Here is a 17,389-nt window from a genome sequence, read left to right on the forward strand (position 1 = left end):
TTCACTTTCAAAATGTCAAAGGCATTACTTTGCATATATCTCCACACATAGAGAGTTTGTCTGGCATATACCAACAGGATACTCCCCATCTGCCACATAGAGGCAGATGATCTGAAAGTGCATGCTCAGTAGATCTACTAATATGGAATCAGTTCCAAATATTCACTTGTCAGCCATCTATGGGCTCCAGGTTCAACACAGAAGCAAATGGCAATTTGGTAGAAAATCTGCCCAAGCCAGATGGGAAGTAGCCTGCTGTCAAACATGGTGAAGAGAAATAGGAATTTAAAAAAGAAATAAGAACCTGACACACCATCCCAGAGAGATGAAGCATGTTTTTTCCAAAAGATGATTTCAACTATGTTCCTTCCAATTGGAAAGTAGAAAATTGAAAGAAAAAGAAAAAAAAAAAAAACAACAAAAAAAACCTAGCTTCATGGAGCATTAAGGCTTTAACATGAAGTATAAAAGCTACATTTCTAAGCTAATTCACATAAATATTCCTTTTGGAAAATAGCATTTGTCACTTAATATTAATGTGTTTTACAGCATGTTTGCCATAGGAAATTCGCATTAACTGTGTTTCAGTAGGACATAAAAAGTAGATTGCTGGATAGTCTAGGTTTTCTTGAAAAAAATTACTAAAATTTCTGTTTGATAGGATGACCATAAGGATTTGGAAGCATCAAAAGCATTTAGGAGCTCATTGTAATGGTATATTTAGGCCTAGTTGGGGTTTATTCAAGAACAACCCAAATTTTAAACAAGCGTGATGATTAAATGGGAAATTGAGACTACTGGAAATGATAATAAACATTCAGATTATCTGTAATGGGAAGCATAAGTTGGACTGCATACTCAAAGGGTTTATTTTGCCTCCCACTCCCCCTTTGTTAATCTTTTTGTGTCTTTTCACTCTCTTCTTCCCTCCTTCCCTCCCCTCATTCCTCCCTTGAACCTCCCATGAATATTGGATGTTGAGGTTAATGTCCTCACAAAGACAAATTCCAACCACTAAAAGACACTTATGTGCATTTCTAATAGATAATTGTGGATGATACATATCCATATTATTAGGATATGATAGAAATTAGAAAGCAACATTCACCATGTTGACAACTGTATGCAAATAATTTTCCTCTCTGCCAAATTCACTGATGAAGAACACAGACCTGACAAAATAACACCTCCCATTAAAACATGCCAGAATAAAGCAAATAAAAACCCTTTGCATGTGAATCTTCAAACTGGAAGACTAAAAAAAATAAAAAATAAGGAAATAAATAAATAAATAAAGCAGTAAAAAAATGTTGTCTAGCAGAGCAACTATTATACTCTTGGTTTCAAAGCTATAAACAATGTTGCAAACAAACACGACCTATTATAAGAGTCTCCCTTATCTGCTCCAAAGTATCAGTTGCTACAAGATATCTCATCCCAGGTTTGTTGTTCTCTTTTCAATATAAATCAAGTTATTTTTGCCTATCATCAGAAGTGGCTGACTGAAAATGAATTCTGGTATATACAAACCTTTACTTTAAAAACTTATATCATGAGAATCAATCATTATATGCATAATTTACCAAATTCACTCTCTCTGGGTTATATTTCACTACTGCAAAGATACCATACAGAATTCTGCTTTTCACCTAGTTCAAGATTCACAGTATCTTGTTGATTTTAAAGATGTGAGCTGACTCTGACAATACTTTTTTTTGCCAAAAGTACATTGTTTCCAAATCCCTTCCTCAAAGTTACATTTTAGCAGTCTACACTTTCTTTACTTCACTAATGCTTTTAGAGGAAGTGAAATAATCACGTAAACTCATATTTTACTTCTCTATTTTTTTGGGAAAGAATTGATACTCATGCACTGTCTGATCCAGTTGTTTTGCATTTTTTTCTCTTCATCTTGTGCTACTTTCTTGCTACTTTCTCTAAATTGAAAATATTGACATCATGAGCAGAAAGTTTTTACTGCAGTACAGTAATTTCACGAATACAAGCTGCAGCAATTTGACAAAAATTTTGGTGGAAACCCAGAAGTGCGGCTAATACTCGGGGGCGGCTAATATGTGAATAATTTTCTGACATTTATAACGCCAGACGTGCCAGCCAGGGCGCCAAGCCAAGCACCTGCCAGTAAAAGCCGGCATTTCCCGATTGTTACAAAGTGTTACTCTGTTGCCCTGGCTCCCTGCAGGCAGCACGGGGGGCGGGGAGAGAGGCAGGAGAGCTCTCTTTCCTCCTCTGCCGCAGCCGAGGGGAGAGACGGGGGGACCCCGCGCCGCCATTGCCGCGGCTCGGGGAGGAGGCAGGGTTCTCTGTCCCCGCCCGCCGCGGCAGGAGCAGGCAGGCTCCATCCTGGCCCGCCGCCGCTGCGGCAGGAGCGGGGAAACTCCCCGCCCGCCGCGGCAGGAGCAGGCAGGCTCCATCCTGGCCCGCCGCCGCTGCGGCAGGAGCGGGGAAACTCTGTCCCCGCCTGCCGCCGGCGACACGGGCGTGGGAAAGCTCCGTCCCTGCCCGCCACCGCTGCCGTAGGAGCGGGGGAAGCTCCGTCCCTGCCTGCCACCGCGGGACAGCGCCGACCCGGGGTGACCGAGCCCAGTGGCAGCGGCAGGTGGCCCCGAGCGGCGGGCGGCGGGCGGCGCTGAGCCCAGTGGCAGCGGCGGCCGGCCCCGAGCAGTGGCTGGCCCCGAACCCAGTGGAAGCGGCGGTGGCTGGCCCCGAGCCCAGTGGCAGCAGCGGCGGCCGGCCCCGAGCGGCAGCACTGAGCTGGGCCACCTCAGCAGCCCCTAGCGGGCCGAGCCTGCACAGCCTTAGCTCAGCCAGTAAACCCCGCCCTCCAGTGGTTCTGTTACTAATTGGCAACTTTGTTGCATGCGGGTCCTCACTGTGAACGACAGAGCGGCTTATATTCGGGTGCGGCTTATTTATGGACTAAAACCGAAATGTTTGCCAACACCCAGAGATGCGGCTTATACTCAGTGTGGCTTGTATTCGTGAATTTACTGTACTCTAAACTGATGCTATATTTGATTGGTTGCATTTTCCATGTGATTATCTTGTCGTAAACTGATAGCATATTTTTCTGTTAGGAAAGCTTTTAGTTCTTTTTCTTGTAGCTGCTTAAACTCAAGAAAATTACGTTCTCACTAATTAGCATTCTATTGTCCTCAAAATAATCAAGATATGTTGCACCTGCTTCCTTTGGTGCTGTTCTCTAAAAGTAACCATATCCTTTCTACTGCAGTCAACATAAGAACTGTAACAACTCTATCCTACAAAGTTAACCTTGTGCGCAGGACTTCTGCAATTTCAAGCCACTATTCCAGGAGATAAACTGGATTTTCTGTAAATTTTGCAGATTACATCTATATCTTCCCAACACCATGCCTATAGTACCATATGAAGTTTAAAAGGGGTAAGTTCTGGATTCTGCACTTGGGATAGGTCAGCTCTGGTTGTGTGTAAAGACTAGGGAAAAAGAGGCTGGAGAGCAGCCCTGTGGAAAGGGACGTGGGAGTCCTGGTCAGCAGCAAGTGGAACATGAATCAGCAGTGCCTTGGCAGCCAGGAGAGCCAACTCTGCCCTGGAGTGCCTCAGGTTCAGCATCACCAGCCAGGCAGGGGATTGTCTTGCTCTGCTTTGTACTGGGGCAGCATCACCTCGAGTGCTGGGGGCAGTTTTGGGCACTGCAAGACATTAAACCATTAGAGAGCATCCAAATGAGGGCCACAAAGATGGTGAAGGGTCTGGAGGAGCAGCTGTATGAGGAGCAGCTGGAGTCACTGTTCAGCCTGGAGGAGACTGAGGGTAAGTCCCATTGCAGTCACAACATCCTCCTGAGGGGAAGAGACAGTGCAGCTAGAGATCTTTTCGCTGTGGTGACCAGTGACAAGACTAGAAAAAACATGAAGCTGGGTCAGGGGACATTTAGGTTTGATATCAGGAAATGGTTCTTTACCCAGAGGTAGCTGAGCACTGGAACAGGCTCCCCAGGGAAGTGATCACAGCATCAAGTGTGTCTGAGTTCCAGAAGTGTATGGACAATGCTCTCAGGCACATGGTGTCATTTTTAGAGTATCCTGTTCAGGGTTGTGAGTTGGACTTATTGATCCTGATGGGTCCCTCCAATACAACATATTCTGTGATTCCATGATTCTATAAACACAAACAGTTCTGTATTGCTCTTGGAGACAAGCTGCTTCTCAAAGAGGTAAAAGCAATAGCACATATTTTGTATGTGAAGCCATTACACTGCAGTTTTCCAAGTACTAGACAAGTTACTCATAGGATTTTTAACTCTAAAAACATATGAATCAGTTGCATGTCTATAAATTTCTTTCATAGTCATTAAATAATAATGTAATCTACTTCTATAGATATAACCATGTCATGAGTTCTTTTAAAGTCTCCAGAATTATTTTTCCTGAAGAAATTAGATTATCTATAATGCAGGAGAATATTTTGCATTGTCCACTGCTCTGTAAGACTTTTTAGCTTCAATAATGCAAAATATTTAACAAAACCATTCTGACAGACACCATGGAAATACTTCTTCATAAGGATGCCTTTCAAATATATACGCAAACTATGCATCATTCTAGCAGAGGCTGCACAATCCCTTTCCTCTGAGACTGTGCACCTAATACACAGGATATAAACCCATTATAAAAGTCAGCTCCCTCAACAGCATTTTATAGATACTGATGAAATATTGGATTAATCTCTTATTCTTAGCTCTTCTTGGAAAGTCCCAGATGTTGTTTTGTTCTACCTTCACTTCTTTTGTGAAAAATTTTATTTTACATCCCGTTTTACATTCTGTTCTATTTTCCCTTATGAAGCTGTCACCTTTTTTTCAGATCTTTCTTCAACTTCTTTTGTTGAGTTTAAACTGTTTCAACTCTTGTTTTACTTCCTTTGGTGTCTGCTGCTTCCGACAGGTATGTCCTCTATTTGTTTCATCTTGATTCAAGACAACTGTCAGCTCACATATCTCCTTGTACAGCACTATTATTTCTCTTGACACAGATAATTTGTTGTTCCTTGGAATCTTGTAGATGAATAAAAGCTGAATACTATCTCTGATATGACTCAAAGTTAGTAAGGAAACAGTGCCTTCTGGTCCCATATAAAGTAGGGAACAAAGACCAACAGACAGTTTACTCAGCTTCCTTGCTTCTTCCCGCATTTCTTCCCCTAAATGTGTTCCTGGATTCATCATTGTTTTAAAGCTGCTTTCTCTGGTGTTTATGATGCGTCTCTGACTTACACATAAAGTGTTTTGGTCTCTCTGATTCCTATCAGTTTGGCATTTCAATGTTCACTTCAATTTCTGGAGCATGCCTCAGATGCATCACAAATTTGTATGCAGATAATTCAAACACTATACACTGTCTCTAAGGTTTTATTTTCTCCATACTAAACCTAAAAGGAAGGTGGGTTTTATCCTCAAAATAACAAAAAGTTTTATAGATAGGAAAAGATAAGATGACAAAAAGACCAGCAGGGCTGAAGTCCAGTCCATTCTGTCGTTAACACTGTCTATACAATATATTCAGCAATACAAGAGCCACAGTAAAACAGGGTGGAAAAAATGGTATGAATCAAAACTAAAATTCTAACAACTAACTGCTCAAAGATAGAATGAACAGAATCATAATTTCTTCAACAAGTTTCAATTACATAGAAATTTATTGAAATAATGAAAATTTCAAAGATGTTAGTGAAGTAGCAGTAAATATATCCAATATATAGGCAAATCTGTATTTGATAATACTAGGAATCTCTTCATTTAGGATAATCCAGTAAACTTTATTTCTTAAAATTTCTTTCCATGTGCTTGATTTATAGTACTGGACATTAGTTTTCCAGTACAATGATCTAGCCTGTTATTAACATGGAAAAAAGTAGAGAAAAAATAAAATATAAACATATATTAAAAAACCCCAGAAATGTATCCATATCCATATCAATCACAAAACTATAAATTCTTGTTCAAAATGAAGTTTAAATAAATATTTGCCTGATAAATAAGTCAGCAAAACAACTTTACATTATTAAGTAGAATCATTGTGCGATACTCACAGTCTTTGTGTCACACCATTTTTATTCCCATCTATTCTGAAATCTAAAGCCAGATCTTCACCTCATGTCCTTGAAAAAAATCTCTGCTCTCAATGGGTACTCAGTTCTTGCTGAATCCCATTCTGTGGATTCTAGGAGTCAAGCTACAGCCAAACTAATACCTGTAGTTGGCTTTTCATCTTGCAACTAAAATTTTGTACGTAGTAAAAAGCAGCTGACCTGGAAAATACTTAAAAGATTGGAATTTCCAAGCTAATGTGCAAACCCATATTCCAGAAGGCTAGATCAATATTTCTTTTGTCTGTGGTGTGGTATGAAATCTTTCCTCCTCTTTTAACAATCTCAGGGGTTAGCCCTCTCACTTTAAAAGAATCAGCCCCATTTGCTAATGCAAGCCTTCCACTACTAGGACCTCATTCTCTAAACACAGAGATCAACACCTATAAGACTTTTTTTTAATACAAAATATAGTACTGTGAAAAGTACTTTTGTTGTTGTTGAGCATATGAAAGGCACCATGTAAGACAAATTTATCATATGAAAATATCCAACTATTTATAAAGTAACAACTGTTTTCTCTTTGGAAAATACAATAAAATCCACAAACTTTGACAAAATGTGTATTGTGCCTGGTTGAGGAAAAGAAAATAAAGGCAAATGCTAGCAATGTAGAGAAAGGAACAGTTTATGGGATGTTTCCTGTGCTGCTGCAGCAACTAAGATTAATGAACAGAGAGTGAGTGGTTGGCGTATCACCTACCCATGGGAGTTCCAACGCCGTAACCTTTGGAGTCTATCAGGCCTCCAATCTGTGTTAGGTTACAGTTCCTCTGTGTGACAAACTCAATGGTTGTCGACTCCATTAAAAACGCGTAATCAGAGGTAAGCACACGTTGGATACCTTCTTCATTACTTTTGACAAGTACTGACTGCCTCCTGCTGCTCATGAAGGCCCACATCTTGTCATAAGTGGAGATTTTGGATTTCTGAAAGACAAATATTAAATGCAATATGAATAAGAATAATATGTTTATACTAGTGAAAACAAACTCAATTTGCACATTGCTCTTCTCTCGGATTTCAGCATGTCAGGTTTTACCAAGGCAGTTTTCTAAGGATGCCTCTGCCTTTCACCTCAGCTGTACTTCTCATCTTCATCATGTAAAAATAAACAACTGGACAGATCATCAAACGAGAAATATCTGTTGTTGACCTGTTTTAATTGTTTTTATGTGTTTGTGCAGGGGAAGGCCTAAGAGTAGTTCAGATCAGTGAAAAACTGTTAAGTACTTTACTTTTACAAAGATAAGTTGTTGAGTTTTGTATGAGAATCTGTGGATTCGGGCACAAGTGAAATTTTGCTCTTATTTCTATCACTCAGCTGAACAGTTCTGGAAACCTAATGCATAGTGTGGCAATCTGCAGTAATCAAAGTGCTTACAGATGGCAATGCATGGAGAAAACAGTTGTGAAGGAGACGGCAGATAACATTTTTTCTATTGTATATTACAAAAGTACTTGGAGAAAGATTTTAGGTAATGGGTAATATCACTCTCTGGTCATAATAAGGCTAGCTTGCCTTACAGAAACAGACCACTGGAAGTCTGACAAATTAATATGGATTTTCTGATTTAATATTTCCAAATTACAAAGAGCTGTTGTGGCAGGAAGGGAGTCAGCAACTTGGGACAAAGGACTCAGTAGTTTGGAAGAAATTGATGTTGTGCAAGTACAGAGGAGTTTCTTCCTTCTGTTCACCTGAGTTGGTTTTAAAAGAGGATAATTACCTTCTCTAATTTTTGTAAAACACAGTGCTTAAGAGATCATAATGACTGGGTAAACTGAAGGTAACATTTTATACCACATTTTTCCCATCTGTTCAATAATACTGCAAACTCAAGATGTATCAGAAAATGTTCTGTAATGTAAAATTTTTCCTAGTAAAAAAATGTAGAAATGCCATGTAAACACTAGTATTATCAGACTTTTTAAGATGTCTTTCCTCTTATAATGTCAGACTTAAACATATTTCTGTCATCAGCTCTGGAAGAAACTCTAAACAAAGATTGACACTACAAACAGTTTTGAAATTCAGATGATTGACAGACAGCAATTCTGACCCAAAAGAAAATTAGTAGTGTATGTGGAATGAAAAGAACATTTGTTCAGAAAAAGGGATTACTTTTCCTCCCTACTGAGATACAATCCAAGAGCTCTTTCACTATGCCTGGGGACTTAGCAAACCAAGCATTTGAACTAAGTCTAGTGTCAATGCTAAAAAAACTGAAGACTTTTAGGGCTCTGCATTTTGCACATTGTAATTGTACTGAACGATACATAATCTGGGTCTGATTGCAAAAGATTTTAGTAGCAATGAAAGAGGAAAACATTTTTATTCAGAATATTCTGTGAACATATAGAATATGGAACCATACAGACGGAGTCTCTCCTCATAGTGTTTGTTTTTTTAAAATCTTATAACTCTTACAAGCATTTAATATTACATTGAAGTATAATATACTTCAAGCAGAGCACATCAGCTCTGTAGGAATACAAATTAATGTGTAATACAGACAAGGTGGAAATAAATGTTTTTCAATATTTGTAAAATTTTACCAAAACCCCTTATCTAATTATTTTTATCATACAGTCTTTATCCCAGTAAATATTTTAGCTACTATAAATAATCTGAGAAATATAAAACATTGGCAGAGAAAACAATTTTAGTAAGTAGTTAGATGCACATTGCTGACACATGTTGGCAGGGCAGAAAGTCAAATGAGATGCAACAGAAAAATAAAGAAGGAGCTGTAACACTTATGTATTTTTCTATTTATGTTGAGAAAAAACCCAAAAAACTCCATGATGAAAAAGTATTAGCAAGGGAAATGGTTGCTTTCTACTCAGTCATTAGAACATGTGGAAAAAAATAATATCTTCAAAGGACAGAGTTTTCATACTATGATGACTGATTTAATCAGCTAGGACAAAGCCTGCTACAGAAAGGAAAAATGAAAAAAGAAAGAAGAAAAAAGAAGAAAAGAAAAAGAAAAAGAAAGAAAAGAAAAAGAAAAGAAAAGAAAAGAAAAAGAAAAGAAAAGAAAAGAAAAGAAAAGAAAAGAAAAGAAAAGAAAAGAAAAGAAAAGAAAAGATAAAAGAAAAGAAAAGAAAAGATAAAAGAAAAAGAGAAAAGAAAAGAAAAGAAAAGAAAAGAAAAGAAAAGAAAAGAAAAGAAAAGAAAAGAAAAGAAAAGAAAAGAAAAGAAAAGAAAAGAAAAGAAAAGAAAAGAAAAGAAAAGAAAAGAAAAGAAAAGAAAAGAAAAGGAGATCATCAGTAAGCTCAGAGAAAGCTCCTCCTCCTGCACAGGACAGCTCATTTACTGGAACAATTACAATGAAAAGAAAACACTAAAACAGTCTACACATTATTAATGAAGAAGAGAATAGAACACAAAACCTATAATACCAGTGCACATGGCTCACCACTGTAAAGTTGACAAGGGTGAAAGAAAGTACTCAAAAAGTTAATGATTTTGCAATACTTTATTCCACCCGTAAAGGTTAAAGTATGTCAGGGAATAATTTCTACTTTTGAACCCTATGGTTTATTTTTTTTAATGCACAATCCTTTTTTTTTTTTTTCCTTCAATCTTTAATTTTAAAACCTTTCTCATTTGCTTTAGGAAAATATAACCACAAATAGTTGTCTTGTATTTGCCAAAATATTCAACAGACTGATAAGTGAAAATCAAGAAGTCAGAACAATAAAAAGCATCAGGAGCCTCTTTGGCATTGATTTAGAGATTATGACACTCCAACATGCTTCCTGTGGTTATGACTGTATCATTCATACTGCTAGAAGCAGATGCTGCAATTTACATATGTTTCCACCTTCTTTCACTGTGTGCAAATCAATCTGGATAATCTATCTATATACTCCATCAATTAAGTGTACTATTTTATCTGAGTTAACTCATCATATTGTTTCATCTAACTAGAAATCACTGTCAGGAAATCCAACCTAACTTGAAATCAACCGGAAATGATGTTTGTATAAGATAACTTGTGGTGACATGATTTACCATGCTTGTGTTCCCTCTGGAATGCAGAAGACAATGTAGAACAGCAAGAAAGCTGTCTATGCCTTGAATTTCATGGGAAGAAAAAAAGAGAACTAACTAATAGGAAAGCTGGAAATGAAAAAATTCAGCAAATCTAGAAACTCATCTCAACATCGAACCTGATGCATAAAATGGTAGCTTTCACAATGACATTCAAAGGATACTGTCAGTGTCATACTCAGCATTCATGAATTAAACATAATTGGAAGATAACTGTGCTTTTCAGGGACCACAAATGGAACCATGGCAAAGGCTCTAAGTTAGTCATAGTCTAATGCTATGCATAAATATGAGTCTGAAAACAGAATGAGTCATTGTCAGTAATGTGTTACTTACTGCTCCATCCATGAGCACTGGCTTGGAAAGAAATATCTGAGCAGCAGGGCTCTGGACCACAAGGTTAGGAAAATATCAGAATGTTGAAAATATGACATAATAAACAAGGATTAAAGTACTCAGAAGCAGACCTCACGATACAAGTCAAGAATGGATAAATGCACAGTAAAAATATGCCAGGCTAATTCTGATATTTCTCTACAAAGGAAAAATTACAGATCCATTAATGGAGATTTTTATTTTAATGATAGTTTACAACTTACTTCCTGGCTTCCAAAAGCATGTAGGTGCCACAGAAAATGCTTCAGCTTTGCTTTCACCTATGCAATATTTAAACACAAAAGTCTGAAGCAATTAAGAATAAATTTTGAGAAAAAAAAATTTAAAGTCAGCAATGCAGTTCTGATATACTATATGAAAGCACTCTCCGCCACATGAGACTTAAATCATCACAATCATTATGTGAGGAAAAAACCCACAGATTCCCAATCCTACTACAGTAAAAATACTGTAAAAATACTCTTTATGACACTGAGTATAACAGTTTTGTGACTTTTGTTTCCCTGAGCATTCTATGCTTAGTGGACACAAGTCACTTTTTTTAAAGTTGGTTCATGGATTTTTTTAAACCTGAAGGAACAATGACCATTCATTCTGACTTTATGTAATGAACAAACTACAAAATGTCACTTTTGAATGATTCCACCAAGCTGATCACTTAGACATTTGCACTGACAAAAAGAATGACATATGAAAAGAGATTTTTAAAAAAAACAATCTGTATGAGCCTTATCAAGGTGTCCAGCATGGTCTTTCAAAACATCTTTGATGACAACCTGGAAGGATAAGGACTGGACAGATGGAGCAGCTACAGGTGAAGAAATGCCAAAGAAAGTGGAAGTTAATATCTCAAGCGAGTTTAGAATCTTGTCAAGATTTGACTACCTTAAGGGTCAGTCTGAGACATGATACCACTCCATATTTTTACAAGCAGTTGGGAAAATGGTACTGAAAACATCCTCATCAAGTTTATGAATGACATTAAACAGAAAGGAGAGATAGAAAGAGCTGAAATAGCTACCGTACAGACAGGTCACAAAAGGCTTGGAAATTAGTATAACAGGAAATGCATGAGATTTAAGAAAGATAAATTCAAAATCTATGCTGCGAGAAAGTAATCTGAAGCATCCATACTAGCTGGGAATTGACTGGTGAAATCTTAGCTGAAAAGGACTCACGGTTCCAAGAAGACAGCTAGCAGAACATAAGCCAGCAGCCCATCTCTGCAGCAGGAAAGCAGACTGCAGGCAATATCAGCAGACTATAGCCAAGCTCAGAACAGGGAAGTGATTAATCCACAATATCTGGCATATGTCAAGCCACTTCAAGAATGCTGTGTCCAGTTTTTATTCTCTGAGTTCAAAGATATGTTAAAATAAGACAATGCCTATCAAAGTGATTAGAAGATTGGAGATCTTACCTTACAAAGAAACACTTTTAGAAGTGTTATTCCTAGAATGGAAGACTTACAGAAAATCTAATCACCTTCTTCCATTACTTAAAGAGAGTGTTAGAGAGAAGCTGAAGGTAGTGTATCATTAGCATGTGTGGTGGCAGCATGAGAGGTGACGGTCAGCACTGCTAATGGGAAACTGTCTGAGTATATAAGGAAAAAATTCTTCTCCTTGAGAAAAACTAAGTATTGGAACATATAGCTCAGAGAAGTTGCAGAATCAGCTCACTGGAAATATTTGAGACAGCTCTGAATAAATTATTGTAGCACCATGCAACCTGAATAAGTTAATCTCAGACCATACTTTCAATTAGAAAAGCAGATCTCCTCTAACAAGAGCAAGGGATCTCTAGAGACCTTCCAACTTTGAGTTTTCATTTATTTCTTTGATTCTTTATCATTATGAACTTATGTACAGTAACTAATGAGTTTCTGGAGACTCTTCAAATTTTGACCTTGAGCAATTTCAAGAAAACAAACCAAAAAACATAATATCCAGTTTTGGGGGAAAAAAACCCTAAACCAACCAAACAAGTGAAAACAAAAGAAACAAACCAAACAAACCCCAAATCATTGTGAATTTATATGGCTCATACATCAAGCCAAAAGCAAACACATGGTTATCCAAAGGAGTGTGTTCTCCTGTCTTTTTTTTCCCATTCATTCCTCTGAAACTCAAGTGCACTCATCCCAGTTGTTTCATACACCACCCTTTGGAAATCCTGAACATGAGTATAGGAATCCAATCTTAACTGTTCATACAGTGAGTTATTTTATTAATTCTTTATACTTTTTTGTAAGTTTTACATTTTGTTTTGCTATATGAGCTAAATCTACATTGTTGTGAAATAAACTAGAAAATACATTTCTGGTGTTCTTAATAACGGCAAAAGCACTAATGTATCTCAGGATTTTTCCTAAACATAAGAAGGGCTAGATGTCAAATTTAGGTGAAACAAATACTATAGTCAATCCTCTTACTGCTCATAGATATTCTAAAACATCTGGGATATGTCTCCAATATTTTAGGTCACAGAGGATTAGTACTATTAATAGAGAAATCAACAAAGTTAATTAATGGAATACATTTCAAATCATAGTGTGACCAGCTTAAAACTGAGAGAACAAACAGCCTAAGGTAAAGAATGTTTTAGGAATCCTGTAATTCTCCTGAAGTATTATAAGTACAGCACAACTCAAAGATAAGGCTATGAGAAAGAATTTGAACAGTAGAATAAATTAAAATAAATAAACACACTGCCTGTAGTCTCACCAAATGGAAATTTGTAAAGGCTGCTTGCTACTGTTCAAATACCTATCAATGACCCATGATATGTTTTCTCCATTGTGTACTTCATATACTTTACTGTTTCTGTAATGTATATCTGTGTACACTGATCCACTGCTCCCAGTTCTTAATATGAAACCGAATTCTCTGGAACAAGTACTGTTTTCTCCAAACAACTCAATGTTTCTGAAGTGGACAACAATTATCCTTTACTGGAACTTCTGAACTAAACAGTAATATAAGGATATAAGTAATATAAGAAAATAATGATGAATACAGGAATAAGAATAAAAGATTATATTTATTACCAATTTTTAGCTTTACACAACTTTTAGCTTTCACAAATCACTGCACATCTTGTTGAAGATACTTTCTTTTAAATACTGTATTTAAATTTGTTTTAATGACCAAAACAATTTCTAGTTTCTCATAAGTCTTAGTTAATTCTATACTCCAAAAGTAAGTGCTGTTTTTGAGGCTGCTAAAGCATTATAATTACTGATTTTTGACATAGCTGAGCACATTATGTGTAAAACGCAATTTGGTCTTGATTTCATTTCTGCACCTGATGCCTCCACAGGATAAAATAATGCATGCACAACCCAGACCTAAATAGGCTTAGCTGTCCTCTATCACCCAACAGATAAATTTAATTCAAGTGGGCTTCTGAGTATCATCTAATTTTTTGAACAGTTTAGCAAGTAGTTAATAATACCAATCTCTTTAATGCACTATTTTCTTTATTGTCTCCTAAAACCATTAGACTAGCTTCTTCTCAGATGAAAAAGACACTGTCTTTTTTCATCCTGTTCTCATTCACTATAACCCTCTGACCTCAGAGAATTATTTTTCTACCTTTTTTTTTCTTTTCCCCCACCCAATTTTTTCAGAACCGCTGAGGCCAGAAAACCCCTAAGTGAACCAGACAATTTAGATTTTGTTGTGTCAGCATAAAAACAATAAAAGTAATGCATACAGCATTCTCTCCTCCATAACGGCAGTTTTTATGGTCCATAGAGCACAAATGAAAAGAGGAAAGGTGTTTCTGCCAAGAATAGAGCTACAAGGAATGAAAAATGCAGCGCTCAGAGAAAGACATTTTCACTCTTGCCCTGATTGTGCTGACTTTTTGTTTTAAAACCCAAAGATTTTGAACAAATGTTAAATATTTCAAGTAACTTATGGTTAAGAAACCCCAAACCCTAATGCTATTGAAATAAGTTTTTGCTATCAGCTTTGACCCAGAAGTAGGTAAAGGCGTCATAGCTCCAAAATCACTAATGGATTTCAGAAATCTTTTATACCAGAATGATATATAGTCCTCTACTGAATAATAACTAACATCACAATAGTTCTACATTTAAAATACTGTAGAAGATGACAAGTGTCATATATCTCACACTTTTGCAGGTTTTTTCCTTATAAACAGGAATACAAACTTAGTCTGTTTCTAAAGCATATCCTATATTCTGGATGTTTGTAACTATAAACCTGCTCACTCTGCCTGTTCCGAGTTACAAATTGCACATACGGAACTCCACACTTCATTTGCACTGTATCTGAAAACAAGCTCATTTTCCAAAAGTACTGACTGCGTAGTTTTATCATTGGAATTGAGTGTGAAGGTCACAAATATTATTTTAAATATTACCTCTAATAGCGCAAGAATTTGTCACAATGCCACAATTTCAACAAACATTCTCACAGCATCGGTACCTGTATGAGTGGTGTTTATTTGAGTGGTGGTTATTATGTGCAATATTTAAAGCACAATTAATGTGTGCTATGCTTACATTGTTGCTGTTGAGATTTGATATAAACTTATTTGGCAACATTAGAAGCCAAACTCAGCATTGCTTAGGTCAAAGATCTCTTTGAATGAGCAGAAAAGATAGGAAACCCACAATTATTATTGGTCTTTTATCTTCCAAATAAGACATAGCTAAAAATAAGTACTGTTCCATTGTCTTCACAGGTTTCAAAAACTTAATGGAACTTCCACTGTAATTTTTTTCCTAATGGCACCACTCAAGCAGCAGAAGTAGCATTAACTATTCTTGTAATGATAGTCATCAAAATGAGCCTCGTTGCACAGACAGATTGTTGGAGTTTTTTCTCCAAATAAATTCACCTATCAGTTATGTTGATAGACATAAAAAAGCTCTTTACATCCAAAACGGCCAATAATTTTCAGTATTTCTTTGCAAAATAACTCATGCAAAATATTTGCTTCTATACATTAACATAAGCCACCACTGAGGTATTTTGCAGTGGGATTTAGCATTCTGTACTTTTTTATTACACAAAGTAAATTACCAACCACATTGGACCATATGTGCTAACAGCTGAGTCTTTCTCTGTACTTTTCTGACCTTGGTGACTAGAAAATTGGAGTTAATTCAGGCAAATAGGATTGATGCCATATGCGGTTTTTATCAAAGGTGTAGAGGAGTGGTGGGATACTGATCAGAATAATTTTTTGTTCACAAATCTGTCAGATCTTGCAATAATTCTGGCAGTTTTATCTTTAAACACCTTTAGTTTCCTAAACAACGTACTTGAGAAGATAAGCAACGTAACATTTAAGGAGCTGCTTCCTTCCAATAACAAGAGGAATAAAAAAATAATCTAAAATACCTGGAATTTCAAGTTACAGTAAAAGACAGAGAAACTTTTCAGCCAGACTGATTCCTGATGAACGCAACATGAAAAATGCATCTACATACCTAAATGAATTTACATGTTTTCAGTTAATGATCCATACAGAAAACAGACAAGAGCAGAGTTATAAGATGCAGTTTTGAGTACTTTTCAGTACTGATATATAGAACCCCTACCAAACTTAGCAGAAGTTGATGGAGAAAATTGCATTGTTTACAAAACCATACAACATACCAAAAGTTAGAGTAAAATACAATAATGTGTTTATTTGCATCCTGCAATTTGGACACCTGTAGAGAGTCCAGGCAGTGTAAATGTAGTTCAACAGAGAAAGGGATATAGTATAGCTTTTGAAGACTAAGTTTTACAAAGGCTCTGCTTTATTTATAACTGGGAACAGGCAGTACAAAGTGTATGGCAGAACAGGAGGAAATAATTCACTTTCCAGCATTATTAACTGGTCTATTTGAATTGTTTTCAGAAGAATTGCTCTAAATTAGCAGCAGTAAAGTAACTGAAAATTTCTAATGAATGAAAATGGCAAAACAAAATACCAGCTTGTTTGACCACCCAGTGATTTAAATCTGTCACGTTAATGTTGAATAATACACCAACACTCAGTCATAGATTATTCTAAGACTTCTTTGCTAATCCTGTGCCAATTACTTAATTATTGCTCATACAAACGCCTTGATATATAACTGGAATGTGCAGAACCAGTCTTGGGGGGAAAAAAAAAGATCATTTTGAGTAGCACTGTCATGTGTGATCTTCTGAAACTATTGAATCAAAATTCCCCTACTTCATACATTTAAGTGGAGGAACATCAGAAGCAAAATCAGTGAAAACTTTGCGCACTGTATTTCCACTACTCTATATAAACTGAAGAAACTTGTGCTGTTCAAAATCTGATTATAAAGGCATAGTTTGCAGTTTCAGTAGAACCCTGGCTACTATATCTTCTTTAAGTTAGATTGAACTTTAAATCACAAAAGCCATTTTAATTTGAACACATTTAGCATTGGCTGTAGGAACAGATACTTTTTTCTCGTGACAACAGTGAAGTGCTCTCTCATGTTTACACTAGGAAGGGTCTGTCATATGGTATGGCCTCAACCTTGCAGCCTTAACATTATAGATGTTCTGTTCACATTAGTTGCCCTGAATTCTTGGAAAGATCAGGGTGAAAAGCACTGTCACCTCTTATTTCTTCCATTTTCAGCATTTTTTCTGTGTACTTTACAATGTAAACACATCCAACTGTGGTCTTATTAAAGATCATCTTCAGTTACAAAAATCAGAGCTAGCATTGAGCTATATCAGCCAGAACAAGGAAATAAGTAGCTGGGCTGGGATGACGTCCTGTCAATACTTTGGG

At 36.7% G+C, this 17,389-nt stretch overlaps 1 protein-coding gene across 4 annotated transcripts in view; it reads right to left on the reverse strand.

Moving 5' to 3' along the window:
- GRIK2 (glutamate ionotropic receptor kainate type subunit 2) overlaps positions 1 to 17,389 on the reverse strand; it is a 374,579-nt gene that overhangs the window by 33,930 nt on the left and 323,260 nt on the right. For all 4 annotated transcript variants that reach the window (XM_033055340.2, XM_033055338.2, XM_033055339.2 and 1 more), the window contains one exon: positions 6,854 to 7,079. In XM_033055340.2, coding sequence (XP_032911231.1) covers positions 6,854 to 7,079 — 226 coding nt within the window. The remainder of the gene's footprint in view (positions 1 to 6,853; positions 7,080 to 17,389) is intronic.

Source organism: Catharus ustulatus, chromosome 3 (genome assembly GCF_009819885.2).
Source record: "Catharus ustulatus isolate bCatUst1 chromosome 3, bCatUst1.pri.v2, whole genome shotgun sequence".
NCBI classification, from domain to species: Eukaryota; Metazoa; Chordata; class Aves; order Passeriformes; family Turdidae; genus Catharus; species Catharus ustulatus.